Source organism: Neofelis nebulosa, chromosome 2, assembly GCF_028018385.1.
Source record: "Neofelis nebulosa isolate mNeoNeb1 chromosome 2, mNeoNeb1.pri, whole genome shotgun sequence".
NCBI classification, from domain to species: Eukaryota; Metazoa; Chordata; class Mammalia; order Carnivora; family Felidae; genus Neofelis; species Neofelis nebulosa.
In genome coordinates, this window is record NC_080783.1 from 34800220 (window position 1) to 34821460 (window position 21241).

At 36.5% G+C, this 21241-nt stretch overlaps 2 protein-coding genes across 10 annotated transcripts in view; one reads left to right on the forward strand and one right to left on the reverse strand.

Moving 5' to 3' along the window:
* Positions 1 to 2537: 2537 nt before the first annotated feature.
* NDUFB3 (NADH:ubiquinone oxidoreductase subunit B3) lies at positions 2538 to 11453 on the reverse strand. 3 transcript variants are annotated; one of them, XM_058709707.1, is made up of 3 exons: positions 11333 to 11453; positions 4723 to 4858; positions 2538 to 2826 (listed from the first exon to the last, which is right to left on the reverse strand). In XM_058709707.1, exons 1-3 carry the CDS (start codon positions 11352 to 11354, stop codon positions 2670 to 2672), a joined length of 315 nt encoding a protein of 104 aa, XP_058565690.1. In that variant the 5' UTR covers positions 11355 to 11453; the 3' UTR covers positions 2538 to 2669. The 3 variants fall into 3 exon arrangements, with proteins under 3 accessions (XP_058565690.1, XP_058565702.1, XP_058565694.1); XM_058709719.1 differs by having other exon boundaries at positions 11246 to 11360; XM_058709711.1 differs by lacking the exon at positions 11333 to 11453 and adding an exon at positions 11083 to 11239.
* The window catches only part of HYCC2 (hyccin PI4KA lipid kinase complex subunit 2), a 91887-nt gene continuing 82000 nt past the window's right edge, over positions 11355 to 21241 (forward strand). For 3 of the 7 annotated variants that reach the window (XM_058709575.1, XM_058709567.1, XM_058709631.1), the window contains exons 1-2: positions 11600 to 11698; positions 12462 to 12495. The gene's annotated coding sequence lies outside the window, so the exon portion shown is untranslated. Of the gene's footprint in view, positions 11465 to 11599; positions 11739 to 12461; positions 12496 to 21241 lie in introns of those variants that run through there. The other 4 variants (XM_058709595.1, XM_058709585.1, XM_058709620.1 and 1 more) reach the window with 4 other exon arrangements.

Here is a 21241-nt window from a genome sequence, read left to right on the forward strand (position 1 = left end):
GAGTCTCACGTTGAGCCCCCGTGTCAGGCTCCATGCTGACAGTCTGACAGCACAGAGTCTGCCTGGGATTCTCTCTCTCCCTATCTCTCTGCCCCATGTGCACGTGTGTGTTCTCTCTCTAGCTCTCTAAATTAAATAAACTTTAAAAGCAAAACAAAGTACAGGAATACAGAAAAATTACTATATTCACTATTTGTTGTTTTTCATTAAATATTACATGCCATAATTTAGATTTTTAAAAATCCTTACAGTTTACTTCAAGCATAATTAGATAGTTCTGAGAAAAGATCCAAAAGAATAATTCTATGGCATCTTATAGTACTTATCACATACCAACATGATAGCTAATGTAATATAGTGGTTACTATGGAGTCAGACCTGGGTTGAAAATTTAACTCTGGAACTTACTAGCTGTGCCATCACAGGCTTTGTTACTTTACTATGGACTTGCCTTACATACAAAATGGGGCTAAAAATACTTTTACATATAATCATCTACAGTGCTTATTTATGAGGCTAATACTTTAACATTATTTCCAATTGTCCTTTGATCATACATTTTAAGAATGAGTATCACATTTAACTGGTTCTAGTCCAAGCAATGGCAGTAGCTAGGATGACAGTGATTTGTGTGCTTTGCAGCTCCCAAGGAATTAAAGCAATAGTTTTCAAATTAATAGAATGTAAGGAAAACTTCACTCCTTGCTTCCAGAAAAAATTGTGATAGATAAGAAAAACTCAAAAATAGGAGAAAAAAATTAGTTTTTCTCTATCATAAATGTGTCAAGCACTGCACTTTCCATCTTTTCTGCACCTAACCCAGCAAATGAGTTTACTCATAGCTATTCAGGGTATCTACTTTTTTTTTTTTTTTTTTAAAGTAAGTTCTACACCCAACGTGGGGCTTGAACTTATGACCCTGAGATCAAGAGTCACACACTATATTGATTGAGCAAGCCAGGCACCCCAGGTTACCTACTTCTTAAGTGAGCTTTGATAGTTTTGTCTTTTTATGTTTATTTATTTTTGAGAGAGAGCGAGAGCGAGACAGAGGGTACCCATAAGATTTTAATCTCTACACCCAATGTGGGGCTCAAACTCACACCCCCAAGATCAAGAGTCATATGCTCCACCAACTGAGGCAATCAGGTGCCCCTAACAACCTGTGTTTTAATTGGAAAGTTTTAGAGTTTCAATTTTAGACCACTTACATTTAATGTAATTATTCATATGATTAAGTTTAAATCTACCATCTTGCTATTTTTATTTTTCCTCTTGTTCTTTGTTCCTTTTTAAACACTTTCCTTATCTTTTGCAGTCTTTTTTTATTATTTCATTTAACCACATTCCATTTACTACTATCAGCTTATTGGGAATTCTTACCTCATGTATTTACTGATTTCTCAAGTTTAGGTTTATAAAGAAGAAATTAACAAAGGAAAAAAATATCCTGGAGTTTTATATTAACTTTGTTATTCAAGAAAAAATATTACCTCTCTTCAACAAGCTCAGTTTTAAATCTCAACTTTACTTAGAAATTTAATTAAAATTTAAAAATTCAATGTAGGAAAAATGTGGTTTATTGTTAGAAATACAGGGGAAAAATGTCAAACTTTTCACATCATGAGGATAATGAGAACTAAGGCAAGAGTAGATAACATCACAATAAAGAAAAATGAACACAGTACATGGATATGTCAACCAGAACTGGGCTGTAAATTGTTTTATAGTATAATCTATACCACCTGCGGAGGATGGTAAAAACAGCAAGGCCAATTCCCATCTAAAAACATACTGGAGTGCACTCATGTTCATAGTAGCATTATTCACAATAGATAAAATGTAGAAGCAAACCATGTGTCTATCAATGGTTGAATGGATAAGCAAAATTTAGCATACACATACAATAGAATACTATTCAGATTTAATAAGAAAGGAAATTCTGTCCCATGCTACAATATGGATGAAACTTGAGGACATTATGCTAAGTGAAATAAGCCAGTTACAAAGGGACAAATACTTTATGGTTCCATTTAGGAGGTACTTTTGAGTAGTCAAAATTATAGAGACAGAAAGTGGAACAGTGGTTACCAATAGTTGGGAGATGGGGAAATGGGGACTTATTTAATAGGTGTAGACTTTCATTTTAAAAGACGGAAAGTTATGGGGATGGATGGTGGTTATGGTTACACATTTTGAATGTATTTAGTAATACAGACTGCACACTTAAAAGTAGTTAGATGGCAAACATTATAACAACTAAAAAAACCTGAAAAAACAGAAAACAAAACCTGTTAAAACATATCCATTTGGTCAGATATATGCTAGTGTTCTGATTGTGCAGAATGCACAACTGCTGGTACTCAATCTCCCACATATTTCAAACCAAATCTGATATGGCTTGAGACTTTAAATAATCTCTACACCAAATGTGGGGCTTGAACCCATGACCCCAGGATCTAGAGTCCCATGCTCTACCAACTGAGCCACCCACATGCCGCAAGACATTTTTTTTTTTAATGACAAAAAAGACCAGCAAATGTATTCATACTTTATTAAATCTTAATAGTATTTTTAGGGAAAAACACACAGATGAGTAGGGTACATTGAAGAAATCTTATTTTTATAGGAGAGTTAAGAAGCCTTTAAGATACTTTCAGGTATTATCTTCAATGATGCTTCTTCTCTTTTTTCTGGGACTCCAGGTAATATTCAGCCCCTACAGCTACCACAAATGCAGCAAATCCCCATTTGAATCCTTTTAATAATGCACCAACAAAGGAAACATTGTTTGCAAAGCCACCCATGTATCTCCAAGCTTCATTGCTAGAGGAAAAAAAAGGGAAAATTATAATCACACATAACTTATGTACATTCACTGAGTAAAACAGACTTAATTTTCATCTAACAGACTTAAATGCAACCCTATATAAGATAATCTAAGTGGATCACAATAGGAGTCTTTTGTGACATAAGATAATTAGGTCTATATGCCCACGTTTCACATATAAAACAGAAGAAAAAAGACTTGATGATTTCACACTTCACAGCCATTAATAATCAGGATTTTATAGAATTCCCAAATGTAAGACTCACTTCAGCCTATTCATTACCGGTCAGCTGTGTGGCTTTGCCCACAACAGTCATTACAGCATCATATAAAGAGAAGTTAGAAACTTGGGTATTAAACTTTGCTCTGCCACTTAGATTCTTCACAGCCTCTTAGGCTGCACAAGTTACTTAACCTGTCAGGGCTCGCTTCCACTTTTACTCAATGATGATTACTATCTACCTTATAGTGTTATTATAAAGATTAAACAGGGTAAAGTATGATATATTCTGGCACAGAGGGTATGTAACACTCAACATTATTATTACTATTCGAGGCTCACAGCTTTTCCCTGTCATAGCAGACTGAGCTTTAGAAGACTGACTTCCTGCCCTGGCAATCATTCTTCAGAGTATCCTGAACAGAGAAGTAAACAGAAGTCAAAGACCTCTAGTGAAAAAAAGTCTCTCACAGATAGGGATGAATAAGTGGAAAAAATCATGTTATAAAAAACAAAATACACTTAAACTCTAAAAAATCTGACTTACTAGAATACATGACAGCTAATCACATCTAATTCAGATACCAAAACCAGACAAAGATATCAGAAGAAAACTATAGAATAATATCCATCATGAACATAGATGCAAATATTCTCCACAGAATTTTGGAAAACTGAATCCAGTAATATATGAAAGGATACTAACATCATGATGAAAGGTTTATAGTTCAGGAATGCAAGATTTGGTTTGAGATTTTAAAATCAATAAGAGTAATTCATCATATTAACAGAACAAAAAAACAATGTGAGCATCTCAGTAGCTGCAGAAAAAGCATTTACCACTAAAGAGAACTCCACAACTTGATGAAGGGCATCTATGACCACCCTCCAACTAATATATTTAGTGGTGAAAGACTGAATGCTTTCCCCCAATTAGCAACAAGGCAAGGATGTCTGCTTACACCACTTTTATTCAACATTATACTAGCAGTGTTAACCAGAGTAATAATACAAGAAATAAAAAGTTTACAAATTGAAAAGGAGGAAGTAACACTGATTTTAGACAAAAGGCTCATTAAGTAAATTCTAAGAAATCTGTAAAAAAAATCTGTTAGAAGAAAAATGTGAATTTAGCAAAGTAACAAGATACAAAGTCAATCTATAAAACTCAATTGTGTTTTCACATATTAGCAAAGAAAATTGAAAATTTATGTTTAACAATACCATTTACAATAGCACAAAAATATGGAATTCAAGATAAAATTAACAAAATCTACATAAGACTTGTATATAAAATAAAACACTGCTGAGAAAATTAAACAGAATCTAAACTGTCCATAGACTACAAGACTCAATAGTGTTAAGACACCAAGTTTCTTTTTTTTAGTTTTTATTTAAATTCCAGTTAGTTAACAGTGTAGTATTAGTTTCAGGTATACTATATAGTGATTCAACTTGTTAAGACATCAATTATCCCTAATTGAGCTATGAGTTAATGTGATCTCAGTTAAAATTCAAGCAGCCTTAGTAGAAACTGAAAAGCTCGTTTTAAAATTTAAATGTAAATACAAAGAACCTAGAATAGCTAAAACAATTAAAAAAAAGAAAGAAAAGGAACTTAGATACTGATCCTCTAGAATAAATTCTATCTGAATTATTTAATTATTCTTACCGGCCCCATGGATCCCTTAGCCCTCGTGCAGCCAGCTTCTCCTGGACAGTTTCTAATGGTGTCCCTTCTATCTTCCATTGTTTATAATCTGGAAGTTTTAGTTTACCATGACCATGTTCATGTCCATGGGCCATGTCTAAACGATAAGATTAACATAAAAGAGAAATATGCAGATGGTAGATATCAAGCACCCAAGTTTACTATGCAGATTGTAGATATAAAATACCTAAACATTTGTTAATATTTTAAAAGAAGAGTCAAATAAATATTTGAAAATTCTGAGTTAATAGGTTTTACAAACAGCATCTTATTACATAACTAGTTTACGTTCACTTAGGAAATACACATGTACAAATTTTAAAAAGAAAAAGTCAATATTCCCACCATTCAGAGATACCCATTTACTTTTGTTCCTTTCATTTTAAGAACAGCAAACATTTATTGTGCTCTCTGCCAGGAGCACCAAAGTGCTTTAACATGTATTAACTCCATTACTCCTAAAACAACTCTTTGAACTTAAATTCCAGTAACTGTCACCATTTTACAGATGGAGACAATGAAACTCCAATAAGGCAACTTTCTGAAGGTAACAAAAGTCGTAAATGGTCCAACTGGTTTTGAACCTTGCAGTTTGGTTTCACAGGCCTTGCCCCTAACTTCCAAGCAATAATACTGTTCCTTCTTTCTAGTCCTTTTATAATGTGTAAATATGCATAGCGACAATGTTGTACATACTGTTTTGTTACCTGCTTTGTTTAGATGATTCTTTTAAAATGCAGTGTTACTGTGTTTAAGTATTTAAGATCATATGCACTTTTTCTGTAAAGAGCCAGATAGTAAATATCTTGGCCTTTGTGAAACAAAAGGTAAAATCAAGGATATTTTGTAGGTGGGGCGCCTGGGTGGCTCAGTCAGTTAAGCGTCTGAATCTTGGTTTCAGCTCAAGTCATGATCTGTTTGTGAGCTGGAGCCCCACCTTCAGTGCAGAGTCTGCTTAGAATTTCTCTCTCCCTGTCTCTCTGCTCCTCCCTGGCTTGCTCTCTCTCTCTCTCTCAAACAATAAATAAATAAACATTTTTTTAAAAGGGTGTTTTGTAAGTAGTTACATAATGAGAGAAAAATTTTTTTTCAAAATATAAGAATAACTGAGTACAATTTTTTGTAAAACAGGTCTGATGAAAAAAATTAAATTCCCTTTTTTTAGGGATAGTATTTTGCTTAACTGGGGCATAAAGTTAGTGTTCCTTAGTTATCAAATTCATTCCAAACGTTCATCTGTAAAAACCAGTCTTAGCTCACGGGCAGTACACAAACAGGCAATGAGCTGGATTTGCCCAGCAGGCTTTGGTTCGCTGACTACTGAATTAGATCAATGGAGACCTTAGGACTCCAAAGGCTCCTTAAATAAAATATGCCTATAATGGTTATAATAAAGACCAAATTTACTAGTGTTTTTTGTTTGTTTGTTTATTTATTTATAATCTCTACACTCAAGGTGGGGCTTGACACCCCCAGATCAAGAGTCACATGCTCTACTGACTGAGCCAGGCAGGAGCCCCACCCACTAGTGTTACTGTTATAGATAATGTAAAAATAAACTTCAGGTCAGTCCCCAGTTAAATTGCTATGAATTTCAAATTAAGGGGGTATGAATTAATACCCCCTTTTCTTTAAGGTTACCAGTAGCAATTCTATAATCACCACTCTCCAGAAATAAAACCAAACCAAATAATCACTACCATTATTTCTGCATTTATAACTATGAACAGGCCCAATAATAAGGCAGGGCTCTTACACTGCATTTTAGAAGACAGAGGTAATTATTACATAGTGTATACTAAAGACACATTATGTGAAATGCTCATACCATTAAACAATAGTTCTCAGAATATGGGGGGAGGGTGGGAATTATACATAGTAATTCTGACAAATTAACCAACTCTTTATATTTAGACATATTAAGATAATCACAAAACATTATTTTGATGATTTTTACATTTAAAAAAGAATAAAAACCAAGCTACCAAACACAAGCTAGAACAACATTCACAATTTCAAGTGAAAACATCTGATCCATTATTTCCTTATTATTATTATTTGGTGGATTCAATAATATAAAGGGAAAAAAATTACAGTTTCAGATTTCAGGCTAACTTTTGAGATTCAATACATTACTATAAAAGAAATTATTTTAGAAGTATTTAATTAGAATGATGTCTTGGCTTCTTCAAACCATGTTTTAAAAAACTTTTTTTGTTTAATGTTTCATTCAAAAATCTTTAAAGAGATTACAAGACAAACCCTCATTTTGGCAAGTATCAATTCTAGAATATTAACTCTAATTGACCATCAATATACTTGGAAAAGAATACAAAACATCAACATTTTTTGATAAAATAGCTTGACCTGGGAAAATGAAAATGGAAGCATTACCATGCATGAAGGCTATTTCAAAGTTACAATATTACTATGTTCAAAATACTAAGTAATGTGGGAGATAAATCTTTGAAAGAAAACATGAAAGTATACATACACTCATTTCTCCTAATTTCTTTTAATAAATTCAATATGTTTTCTCTTTTACCTCATTAAAATATTTCAGAAAGAGTCCCTTACTAAATCGAATATTTCAATGACTTTTCAAAAAGTTGAACACAATTTCTAGGGAAACTTTTGTTTTCTTTTAAAAATTATTTCCACTTATATTCATACAATGGAGTATTACTCGATAATCAGAAAGAATGAAATCTTGCCATTTGCAGCTATGTGGATGGAACTGGAGGGTATTATGCTAAGTGAAATTAGTCAGAGAAAGAAATGACTTCACTCATATGAGGACTTTAAGAGACAAAATAGATGAACATACGGGAAAGGAAACAAAAATAATATAAAAACAGGGAGGGGGACAAAACAGAAAAGACTCATAAATATGGAGAACAAACTGAGGGTTGCTGGAGGGGTGTGGGAGGGCGGATGGGCTAAATGGGTAAGGGGCACCAAGGAATCTACTCCTGAAATCATTGTTTCACTATATGCTAACTAATTTGGATGTAAATTAAAAAAAATAAAAAATATAATTAAAAAAAAAGAATACAAACACAGGAAAAAAAATTATTTCCACTTCCAATAGTCATAAATCAAACAATGATATCCTGATCACTTGAAGGAAGTTCAGAATTCTACTTAAGTGCAGACTTTAGTGCTATATAGATCTGACATCAAGTCCTGGATGCACCATTAATAGCTATAAACTCCTGGGCCTATCATTTAATCTCTCTGAACTTGTTTCCTCATATAACATGAGCATAAAACCTACCTTGCAAGATTGTGAGATTTGAGGAAAACACATTGTGATGTGCTTTCCACTTTCGTACCCAGGTGGTAAAAATGTGACTTAGCACAACCATTGTGAAAAACTGGCCTGACCTAGAAATGTTGAGCATCTGAATACCTTAAGGTCTAGACCTGCACTATTCAGTATCATAGCCACTAGGACTTAAAGTGTGGCTAGAATTTTTATGTCATTTTAATTTAAATTTAAAATCGGATCTTCAAGTCAGTTATTGGAAATTTTTTTTTATGTTTACTTATTATTTTTGAGAGAGAGAGAGGAGAATGAGCGGGGCAGAGAGAGAGAGAGAGAGACAGAATCTGAAGCAGGCTCCAAGCTCTGAGCTGTCAGCACAGAACCCAACACAGGGCTCGAACCCACAAACCACAAGATCATGATCTGAGCTGAAGTCAGACACATACTTAACTGCCAGAGCTACCCAGGTGCCCTACAAAATTTGTTTTTAAGGTTTATTTATTTTTGAGAGAAAGTGTGCAAGGGGGAAGGGGCAGAGAAGGGGGGGGACAGACAATCTGAAGCAGGTTCTGTGCTGACAGCAGCAGGCCTGATGCAGGGCTCAAATGCATGCACCGTGAGATCATGATCTGAGCCAAAGCCGATCGCTCAACCAACAGAGCAACCCAGATGCCACAGTTACTGAAAAATTTTTAAAGTGTGTTTGGAACAATTCAGGTGAACAAATCTGTTTTTTCAACTGTAAACTTTACAAAATATAAACACTGGATCAAGTGTTTATATTTATGAAAACTTACAAAACAAAAATATTCTGCAAGTGTAAAATACATTGGTTTTGAGATGGTATAAAGAAAATGTAAAATATTTCATTAATAACTTTTAATACTGATTACATCCTGAAATAATATTTGAATATACTGGGTTAGATAAAATATATAATTAATTGTTTCTTTTTACCTTTTTAATATGGTTACTAGAAAACTGTAAATTATATGAGCTCTTGCCTTAAATTTGGATAGCACTGTTATTTTTTTTTTTTTAATTTTTTTTTTTTTCAACGTTTTTTATTTATTTTTGGGACAGAGAGAGACAGAGCATGAACGGGGGAGGGGCAGAGAGAGAGGGAGACACAGAATCGGAAACAGGCTCCAGGCTCCGAGCCATCAGCCCAGAGCCTGACGCGGGGCTCGAACTCACAGACCGCGAGATCGTGACCTGGCTGAAGTCGGACGCTTAACCGACTGCGCCACCCAGGCGCCCCTGGATAGCACTGTTATTAAAAAAACTCATGTTTTTTTATATGTAACAATAGAAATATACATATATTTTTAACAATATATGTATTTTATAAAAATCTTTTTAGCCACATTGTTTATGTGGCTAGCCCCAAACTGTAAATGACCCTAACATCCCACATTAATGAATTATGGAATAGACACATTACAGAATACCTAATGAAAAACTACATGCAAAAGTATGAACAAATCTCACAAATAAAGAAGGGAGAGTAAAAAAAAAGATAAATACACTTTGATCCCATTTATATAAATTGAAAAGCCAAACAATTCATTTTTTAGAAATGCATCATAGATGGAAAAATTAAAGTAAAAAAAAAAAAAGAGTAAAAAAAGTGAATGTTTATGACAAGTCAGGACAGTAGTACATCTTGGTGAAGGAGATAGAATCATAGAAGCTCAGACAGGGAGCTTCTAAGGCAGTGTTTTTCAATCTAGTTTTTAATTCTTGCACCCCAAAGGAGGATTTTTGGATATTTTTTTCCCCTTATGATGTTTTCATTCCTCCCCCTCCAATGAAATTTTAATACCACAGATGTACTGTATATCTGCTTACATACCATGGCTCTTTGGAGGGCCACAAACCATTGTAGTCTTTGTTATTTGTTTTGTCTTTAAGATTTTTTTTCACCTCTCCTCCAAGAACAAATTTTCACCTCCTTGAAGGGCAATCACCTCTGCTGAAAATGCAAGTTCTAAGTTATTGGCAATGCTTTATTTTCTAACCTGAAGGGTGGTTACACAGGGTTTGCTTAATTATAATTATTTAAATGTATTTATGTTTTATACACCCTTCTGTTATGTAAACTTCACAATAAAAACTAAAATTAGATAAAATAACAAATTATGCCAAGGACTCAACAACGGATAATTATTTCAGTTTCAGAACCGTTCAGACAAAAAAATCCAGCAAGGTCATTAGTGCTACAAAGAAAGAACATGTGATCATGAAATTTTAAAAAAGCTATCTTCTTGTGTTTGGAGTGAACCTGTAATTTGGTGACCAACCTCCACTAACCTGGGCTGGCATATTTTCACTAACTATGAAATAAGAGGATAATAGGGGCGCCTGGGTGGCTCAGTTGGTTGAGCATCGAGCTTCATTCAGCTCAGGTCATGATCTCACAGCTCCTGAGTTTGAGACCCCCATCGGGCTCTGTGCTGACAGCTCACAGCCTGGAATCTGCTTCGGATTCTGTGTCTCCTACTCTTTCTCTCTCTCTCTGCCCCTACTCCACTCATGCTCTCTCTAAAATAAATAAACATTAAAAAACGAAAGCTTAAAAAACAATTTAAAAAATGAGGATAATGCCACTTACAGTACGTGTAATTTTATGGTTTTCCAACGACTTTCAAGTACATATCCCAACTACCCCTCATTTTTAAACTTGTGAATAAGAACATTAGAAAATAAAAGACAAGTGAACTTTTAGTGTCCCCTCCAGTCCCTGCGCCTACTTATGTGTAATTTAAAAATAGTAACCATTCTATAAAACTGAATGTGATTTTCGTACACTGCTTTCTGCATAAACATTCACACCAGAAAAAAAGCCTTGCCTAAAACCATACATGCTTGTTGTGAGGCAGATATTCCAATTATTCTTATTTTACAATTTCTAGATTTGAGGCTGTTCTGATTTTATTCAGTTCAAAGGTAAACCAGAAAACATGCGGCGGGGGTTTGCGGGTGGGAAAGGAGGAAAAAAGTATAAGCACAGTAACTCTCACCACTTTCTTCTACAAACTACCCCTAATTACCCCAGGACTTCATTGTTCTCTCTTGCTAGTTCTTCGATCTTCTTCCCTCGAGGTACATACTCTCAGGCTCTTTCCCCGTTTAGTCTCTCCCTTTTGTACAATCCCCAGAATACAGTCTCACTCTTATTCCTGATCAAGAAGTCTCCCACCAACTCTAATTTACCTGACAGCAATCTGACCTCTCACGACACTCAATTAACCCTCCAGCCGGAGCCAAGCGGAAACGGAAATTGTCGCCTGAGTGACTTACCGCAGGAAAGCAGAGAGGCCATTTAACGTTCCGCACTGGGTCACGGATTCCTGGACTCAGTGGAGGGTACATGGAGAATGCTGGAAGCCGACATTTTTTTCCGCACACCTGTGCATCAGTGGTCTGACTGAGGTAAGAGTAATTGTAGAGGACAGAATGGCAGGGAAAGAGTGATGTTTTCCTTGCTTGGAGACCGGAATCCTTAGACACTGCACAGAGGGGAGGACCGCAGACATACTCCAGCCAATAAGTGAGGGAGTTGTTGAGCGCGGACTCACCCAATGGGAAGGCTGGTTGTTGCGCTGCAGTTGGCAGGCTGCTGCGGGAGGCGGTGGCGGTAAGAAGCCGGAGGCAGCGGGGTGACAGGTAGGCGGCGGCGCTGTCTTTGGGGGACGCAGAGTGCCAGGTCAGGACGGTTTTTCTTCTCTCGGCTGCAGGAACTGACGAGGGGGGTCTGGGGAGGGGGCAGCTGGAGTGTTGGTGGTTCCGGAACCTCGCGTAGACAAGGTAGCTTGGGAGGGTCGTGAGGAGAAGGCAGCTGAGGCGGGTGGAGGCTGAACCTTGCGGGGCGACAAGGGGGCCTAGGGCGTGGGGGGCTGCGGTGGCGCTGGCAGAGAGAGGAGAGAGGCAGAAGCAAGACGGTGTCATGAGGGCTGGACGACTTCCTTGCATGAAGCTCCAAGAGAGAAAAGGACGCGGCATTGCAGGCACCTGAGGGAAATCCTAGGAATTGCTTCTTATGGCCATTTCCCGGGGTGGGAAGGGTGTGTGGAGAAGAAACATTTACTGGCGGTCAGATCCTTCAAACTGTTTATAGCTATACATTATGTAATCGTTGGCTATCATTTACCCAAATAACTAGGTTGTCGCTCTTGGAAGAGGTCTTGCAACCTATTGATGTGTCAGAATAGTTTTTTTCGTTGGTTTGAGTGGTTTCTACCTTGGCAGTCTCTGTAGGTGAAGAAGCATGAAGGATAATCAGGAAGAGCTTATCCCAAATACGGATTTGGGTTGAGAGATAATGTTAGTTTGAGACGAGCGACTAGGTTCGTGTTTGTATAGTTCATGAATTTATTTGTTTTGAGGGTCAAGGTTGATTACAAATACTTTTTTTTTTTTTAATCTTCAGGAAAGTGGAGAGCCGCAAAAATCTATAGTAGGAGGTAAGTGCGAGTTGGAAAATGACTAGAAAATTAGTTGCTAGATTTCCGCCCCCCCCCCCCCCCGAATTGTGAATGTTAGGGACTATGAAAATAAGGTGGTGGTTTGAAGGAGGTAGGGCGGGGAAGTCATCTTTTAAGTAATTTGCTTTTTAAGTCTGATGAACTAGTTATGAATTGTTTCTTAGGTTTAATAAGTATGCTCTTTGAACCTTTCCTAGTGAAGTAAAATGTATTTACAGACATAATTAACTGTAAGTTAACATTTTTTGAGTTTTTATAATTGTTTGCACAGTGGAATGTAGAATAAAATAGGAATTCCATTCCGTAGGTGTTACCAAAGGTCAAACTACATTTTGCTATAAAATTTGATTTTATAGCCCACTGGAGAGGTGTTTTAAAAGAAGCATTATAAACTGCTAAAATTTAAGCTGATTGAAATGTAGCCTATAGCTGAGAAGATAAAGACTAATGTAGTATGAGCAAGTGTATAATTTTCCTTTTTGTATTAATGATAATTTATATTAGTATATCCCAGAACCTAAATTAAAAGACTTGCTTTTTTTCTCTGAATATCATTTGGTAAAGAGAGGTGGATCATTGGAGTTTGTTCTGAAATGTTTAGAGTACTGAGATATTTATCAGTACTTCAGATAAAAATTTGGATACTTGGTGTTTCACTCATTGTCTTTTTACCTTTTTGCAAGAGTAATTCTATCTCAGTCATAAAGAATACTTCTGCTTCTATTTTGGGTGCATTTCTGTAGTGTGAGTACCTGTGAACAAATCTCTGCTTTTTTGCAGGATGGTGTGCATGTCTGTGTGTTTCTGTGTGTGTGTATGTGTTTCTTCTTCTTATGTAACCAGCCTGCTAGAGCTGTCTTAGAGAACTAATGGCTGATGTTGAATGGCCAGTAGGTGTCATTGTAGAATGCAACAGAGTTGAACATTGGGTAGGAAATTACCAAGTGATTTAAAAAACACTAGTCAGAATTAGAATATAATAATAATTGGCTTATTATTTCCACATCATTAGAGGCCCAGTTTTCTGACACATTTCAGTATTGGAGCTGTTTATAAGGAATTTGAAACACTGGGTGTAAAGAAATAACATTTTTTGCTCTAAAATAGACCTTCAAAGCTTTTTTAACCCAACTGTTAAGCCATCTTGATATGCAATATGGATTTGGGTTTGTTTGAATGTTTTTAATTCACAGTTCTGGCATTTAATAGTGTTTTATTAAGTTCTATAATGATTAAGATTTTCAGCTTGACTGAGCTTTATAATAGAAAAACCAATGCTACATAATAAAACACTAAAATAATAAAATGTGGACAGAAAGTCTCCAAACAAGTTACTAGCTGCACACAAAAAAGTACTTTGTTGTTGTTCTTTTAATGCAAGAACGGAAGAATTTCTGTCTTTCATTCTTTGTGGCTTCTTAGTTTTTCTCATGTTTAAAATAGCTTCTTTTTATATTTTTATCCTGCTAGTAGACTATGTGCTTTCTCAGGATGATGACCGGAGTATTTGTCATTGTCTGAAATGTAACATAATGAATTCTGGAGGGAGCAGGCATAGAAAGCTCTGAAGGTGGCTTACAACTGGCATGAGTACAGCCCTTACCTGCTGAGCCTTCTACTGAGCTCTTTTCTTTTTGTAGCTCTGGTCCTTTGCCTGCTGTTGATACAGTGTTTAAAAATAGAGTTGGACCTAATTCAGAAATTCTCCATGAAGGTGGCGAGTTACATATGTATCAGAATAATCTAGGAGCTAAAAAAAAAAAAAAAAAAAAATCATACGCACATATCCATTATATCACCTCCACTTTGCTTCAGATAGGTGGAATATGAAGGGAGGTAGATATATTTTGAAGAAAAAAAGACCCTCCTAGATGATATGGTTCATCACTGGCTTCCACTTTAGAATTATTCATCTAATTCACGGCTCTCATACTTGTGTAAAATAGCAATAGTAGTTTTCACTTGAAAAGAAAGGGCTGCCAAATCAACCAATATTTTTATAGCTCAATAAAATTTCACCATTTAATGTCATATTTGGGGTAGATCTTCTAGCCAGGAGCTAAAATTTCCAGAAATAAAAATTGTGTTGAATGTTTTGATTTGGATTAGTTTTTACTTGGCAGTTAGCTGCTTTCCATAAACCAAGCTAATTTCTTCCACGATTCAGACCTGTGCTGATTTGCACAGATATTTAGTCATGTCTTGTTCTTTTAATGTCTCTGAAAGCTATCTAGTTTTAGAACCAAACTAGAATTGGATCAAAGTCCATACCTTACATTAGGGTTCAGTCTTGGTATTGTACATTGGACAAATGCAAAATGACATTTATCTACCATTATGGTATTAAACAGTAGTAATAAAGCTTTTTAAATCAGAATGTATTCCTTTTGTAGTTACTTCTGTCTAAATGAAAATGGGAGTGGAGAGTATACTGTGGTTCTTTCTACTTGATAATTGTAAAATCTAAAGTTAATATGAATTTGCAGTCTATCATAGTACCTACTGCTTTATTGTTTGTGGAAAAACACTAGGAGTAAATGTTTCTGTTCAGAGTTCTGTGGTCAGATCTCTTGTCATTCTGAACCTTGTTCTTTTGATTTTGTTTGCTCAGTTAGCATCTAAATGTGATGATTCTTAAATCTGAGTCTTTAATCCAGAGCTTTTTCTTGATTTCTGGTTCCTATCCTATAAACCTAATTGCCTTCTAGATGAGAATGACCTGCAGGTCCCTCAAATAAAGTATGTCTAAAAGTGAATTCATGTTTTATTCTTTTATCATCTATGTGGTAAAGCTGGAACCTTGTATTATCTTTGACACTTTTTATTCATATACCCCTCATGTCAATAATGTTAGGTTCTGTGGACTCTACCTTCTTATTACTTTTTAAATCCCATTTACTTCTCTCAATTTCTATAACCTTTAAAAAAAGTATGAAGAGTTAGGACTTAGAGGTGTACTATCTAGATTAGAATTTGAGATCTACATTTGTAGCCTCAATTTCTTTGTTTAAAAACAGAGTTGTACAACTGTCCAATTGCATTCTTAGGCATTTATTCCAGAGAAATTGAAACTTATATTCATACAAAACCTGTACATAAATGTTCATAGCAACTTTATTACAAATAGCTCCAAACTGGAAACAATTCAAATGTTCTTCAACAAGTGAATGGTTACACAAACTGGCACATTTATACCATGGACCACTAGAGCGAGCAATAAAAAAGAACGAGCTACTGATACATACAACATCCTGGAAGACTCTCAAGTGAAAAAAGCCACTCTCAAAAGGTTACATACTGTATGATTCCATGTATATAATGTTCTTTAAATAACAAAATTGTAGTGATGAAGGGCAGATTAATCATTACCAGGGGTTAGGAACCAGGGAGAGGGGAGCCTCTTGATAGAACAGTTCTGTATCTTGATTGTGGCAGTTGTTACACAAATATACATATGTTATAAAATTGTACAAAACTATACACACACAAATGAGTGCTTATATAACTGGTGATAACCTGAATAACCTCTGTAGACTGTACCAATGTGAATTTCCTGGTCTTGATATTTTATCATAGTTATGCAAGATGTTACCATTGGGGGAAAGTAGACCAAGGGTACCTGGGACCTCCTGGCACATATTTTGGGAACTTCCTGTGAGTCTATTTCAAAATAAAAAAATTTTGAAGGGTAATTACAAAGATTAAATGAGAAAATATAAGTAAGTTTCTTATTACAGTACTTGGTGCATCATAAATACACAATAAATATAATAGTAGTAGCAGCAGCAGTAATGATAGTTCAGGCCTCTCACCTCTTTCACTAGGACTATTCCAACAGTCTTATGGGTCACCCTGGCTTCAGTCTTTTCTCGCTCCAGTCCATTCTACAGTGCAACCAGAGTACTCTTTCTGAAGTGCCTATCACATATTACTTACCACATGCATAGTCCTTTAATGGTTCCCTGTTGTACTTTCATACATTAATTTCATTTTTTTTAATGTTTATTTATTTTTGAGAGATAGAGCATGAGCGGGGGAGGGGCAGAGAGAGAGGGGGAGACAGAATCTGAAGCAGGCTTCAGGCTCTGAGCTGTCAGCATAGTCTGACGTGGGGCTCGAACTTGTGAACCACAAGATCATGACCTGAGCCGAAGTTGGATGCTTAACAGACTGAGCCGTCCAGGCACCATAATTTTATTTTTTTTAAATCATAGTGGAATGAAGCATTGGAGTCAGCATGACCTTCAGAATACTACAATCGGTGAATTAAAGATAAAAACAAAAATCTTGAGTGATTTTTCTCATCTTTAAGGTACTATTTTAAGTATTGTTACTTTAAAGTTTTGTTTTTATATTGGTGCCTAACACACTATGCCAAAACCTAATGACTGAGGGCAAAGAGATTGATAATTTTTCATCATTCTGTAGGTTTACTGAGCAGTACCTCTGTTGGTTTCACTGGACTCTCATGTAGTTGAAACTGCCTGGAGAATTGACTGAGTTGGAAGGTCCAAGGTGTCCTCACTCGCATGTTTGCACTTGGTGCTGGCTGTCCATTAAAGTCCTTCAGTCTTCTCAGTATGGCTTCTCATTCTCTAGTACGCTAGTCTGGCATCCTTACATGGCATTTTCAGGGCAGCATTCTAAAAAAGTGAAGGTGGAAGCTGCAGGGCTGCAAGCCCTCTTTGGGGCTTAGGCTTCACAACTTTCATAATGTTCCTTCCAAAAGCAACTCACCAGGCTAGCCTAAATTCAGGGGAATGGAGAAATAGAAGAAGACCTCTGTCACAGTCAGTTTGAGCTGCTATAACCAAATACCATAAACTAGGTGGCCTAAACAACAAACATTTATTTCTCCCAATTCTGGAAGCTGGGAAGTACAAGGTCAATGTACCAGCAAGTTGTGTTTCTACTGACAGCACACTTCCTGGTTCAGAAATGGCTGTCCTCTTATTGTGTTATCACATGGCAAAAGTGGGAGAGAGCTGTCTGGGCTCTCTTGTATAAGTGTATTTATCCCACTTATGAGGGCTCTACCTTCATGACTTAATCACTTCCCAAAGGCCCTACCTTCTGATACTGTTACATTAGGGGTTAGTATTTCATTATATGAATTTTGGGGAGACATATTCAGTCTATTAACAGTAATCTACAGAGAGATCAGATTATTTTCCATTTTCTTAATGTAAGGATAAAAAACACTCCCCCAAAATGATATATTTGCTAAGAACTGTGAAAAATTTTGCTGAGACTTAACAAGTAAAAATAAAAATACAAGTACAAAAGATGTTAAATGGCAATCCAGGTAAGACAGGTTCAAAATCTTTGTGAAATAGAATAGTTTGCATAATATGTGAGGAAATCAACCTTATTGCTTACAACAACAGCATTACTTGGGAACTTGAAGGAGGTTAATCTGTAGAAAGGTCACTGATATTTTTTTTATATGAACAGCTTTTATTATTGTCTTTTTTTTTTAATTAAAAAAATTTTTTTTTAATGTTTATTTTTGAGACAGAGAGAGACAGAGCATGAACAGGGGAGGGTCAGAGAGAGAGGGAGACACAGAATCTGAAAGAGGCTCCAGGCTCTGAGCTGTCAGCACACAGCCCAATGCGGGGCTCGAACTCACGGACTGTGAGATCATGACCTGAGCCGAAGTCAGATGCTTAACCGACTGAGCCACCCAGGCGCCCCTTATTATTGTCTTTTAAAGTTTGTTTATTTTGAGAGAGTGAGAGAAGGAGAAAACCAACAGAGCGGGGGCAGACAGAGGAGGGAGATAGGATCCAAAGCAGGCTCCGCACTGACAGCAGAGAGCATGATGCGGGGCTTGAATTCACCAACTGTGAGATCATGACCTGAGCCAAAGTCGGATGCTTAACTGACTGAGCCACCCAGGCACCCCTATTCAAACAGCTTTTAAACAGCTGATTTAACATCTTTCATCAAAATGTTTATTTTTTCTAACTTCTTATTTTCATATAATTTGGTCTTGCCAGTCACAGTTTTATAAGCCACAGTACTGTTCTAGAACATAACTTCCAAATGTTGGCAAGAAGTTATAGTACAGTATTATGAAATCTTGTCACTGTGTCACACTACTATAAACACCCCTCCAGCTGAACTATAATAGTGCTGTACCTTTGCAGATTACAGGCTCTTTGTTTAGTCTTCCTTCCTACTCTACCCCCTATTTCAGTGGAAATATTTTATGTTTTATCATCATTAAATTGAAGCATAGCTAAGATGGCTGTTGGCATCTTAGATCACAGATTTGTTGCTTGGAGTCTCTTTTTTACCTTATCAGTAAGCAATTGTGTTTGGCTGCTAGAAACAAGAAATAACCATTGCTTAAACGGGATAGTAGTTCATCTCTTTGTCTTGTGGAAAAAAATCAGAAACTTGAAGAAAGAAAGGCGGAGAACAAAGGGGGCACACTTCTCATCTTCTAAGAAATCTTTCTAGGGGTATCTGAGTGGCTCAGTCAGTTGAGCATCCGACTTTGGCTCAGGTCACATTGGGCTCTGTGCTGACAGCATGGAGCCTGCTTCAGATTCTCTCTCTCCCTCTGTCTCTGCCTCCCCCTCCACTCATGCTTTCTCTCCCCAAAATAAATATTGAAAAAAAAAAAAAAGAAATCTTTCTAGAATTACCCACACACTATTTCTTCTGATCTCATTTACCAGAACTTAGTCATTTGGCTATAAGTGAGGTTCTGAAATGGCTTTTAGCTGAACATGTAGACCAAATCAATGGGGATAGGGGTAGGCATCTATATTGGGTGGGAACTAATAGTCTCTGCCATATTTGCTTCCTGTCTTCTCTGCTGATTCTGCTGCTGACTGCCCATTTGTTGCTGTTAAGTCATCCATCCACTAGACGTGAATTAAGTACTAACTGTGCTCTGGCCTTGTTAGAACTGGAAATACAAACACAGCTGAGGAATGTTCCCTGTCCTAGAGAAGCCAAGAGTTTAATAATAGGACTAATAAACTTGTATACAGGTTTCTGGGAATGGAAAGTATTAAGTACTGTGTGCTATTAGGACTAGTTACCACCGTCATTCTATGTACCATATCAATTTCCAAGAGCCTTAAGATGGAGAGGGAGAGATGACTCCTTTCAAAGAGCAATATTAATGGGAAGAAATCAGTTGTTCTCTGCTTCCTAAGAAGAAGGAATGAAGGCCGTTTCCCTTCCCTAAAGGCTAGAGAAAGAGGTCCTAAAAGAATCACTCTTGATGTTTTGTGTGCTTTTAAGAAGAGAGACTGTTGTTGCAAATAGCTTTTTTCCCCCCAGTGTAGAGCAGAAGCTCTTTAACCAGAAAAACATGGCATGAAGTAATGATGAGTATAAATGATATTTTGATGTCTGCAATAACTGTAATTTGATATGAAACTACCTGTGATATCTGTTGGTGACCAAGACACAGAAAATACTATGGATTTTTTTTGTTTTGTTTTTGTTTTGCCTACATTTATAATCAAATGAAATGATAAAAGTTAGGTAGAGGTTAATAAAAAGAATGATATAATTCTTTTCCTATCAAAGTTTATGAGTTTTGTTTACAGATTCCTGGCAGTCTGTGGACTCTAGATTGAGGATTTGTGAGTGAGGGGGAAAGAAGGGGCTCTGAATGCATACAGGGTTGTATGCTAAGAAGGACTTTAAAGAAGTGACTGGGGCGCCTTAGTGGCTAAGTCGGTTGAGCAGTCGGCTCAGGTCATAATCTCATGGGTTCGTGAGTTCGGGCCCACATTAGGCTCTGTCTGTGCTGACGGCTCAGAGCCTGGAGCCTGCTTCTGATTCTGTGTCTCCCTCTCTCTCTGCCGCTTCCCCCACTCATTCTTACTCTCTCTCAAAAATAAATAAACATTAGGAATTAAAAAAAAAGAATAAAAAGGAAGTGACTGCTGATCTGAGTCTTGAAAGAGTAAGGTGGTTATGCTAGAGGATAGTTGAAAGGCATTCAAGAGAGGAGGAGGGGAGCTAGTAAATACATGGAAGTAAGTGTAAGGTAGCCTGGCATGTCATGGAGTTGCAGGTAAACATTGGTGAGGGGCATCTGTGTTGAGCCAAGGTAATTTCTATTCCTGCTGACAAGGCCATTTTGTTCATGAGCATATTGAGCAAGTACTGATGACAGAGCCCATGTAGCCAAACCTTAGATATGTACCTCTGGTCATCTCTTCAGGCATAGGGAACAACCACCTTGTGATACAACTACTTGTATATCTGCCTCCTGGGAGGATTTCCCTTTTCTGCTGTGTTTCAAGGCCACCTCTGTTAGGGGTAATGCCAATGTCATATGGAACCATGTTTAAACCAGGCCTGACTTCTTTCTTTTTTTATCATAGGGAACCCTGCAGGTTCATAGATTTAGTGAAGTGTATGCCATGGGTGTTTGAGCCATTTGTTTTTAAGGCTTATTTGTGCTTTGGGGGCCTGTGCTAACCTCATCGTATATATAACCTTTTGTAGTCATAGGATCAGTTTCTTTTTTTTTTTTTTCTTTCTTTTTTTTTTAAAGTCAGGATCAGCTTCTTATGTAGTGGTAATAACCAATCTTCAAATAATGGCTTGAAATTAAAAAAAAAAAAAGATTTGTTTATTCTCATGTAAAATTCTGCGAGCCTGGGTGACTATAGGGCAGCTATTATCTATATGATAGATCAGCATTGCATCTTTATATTTATTTCTGCTCTGTAATCATAGTGGCAAG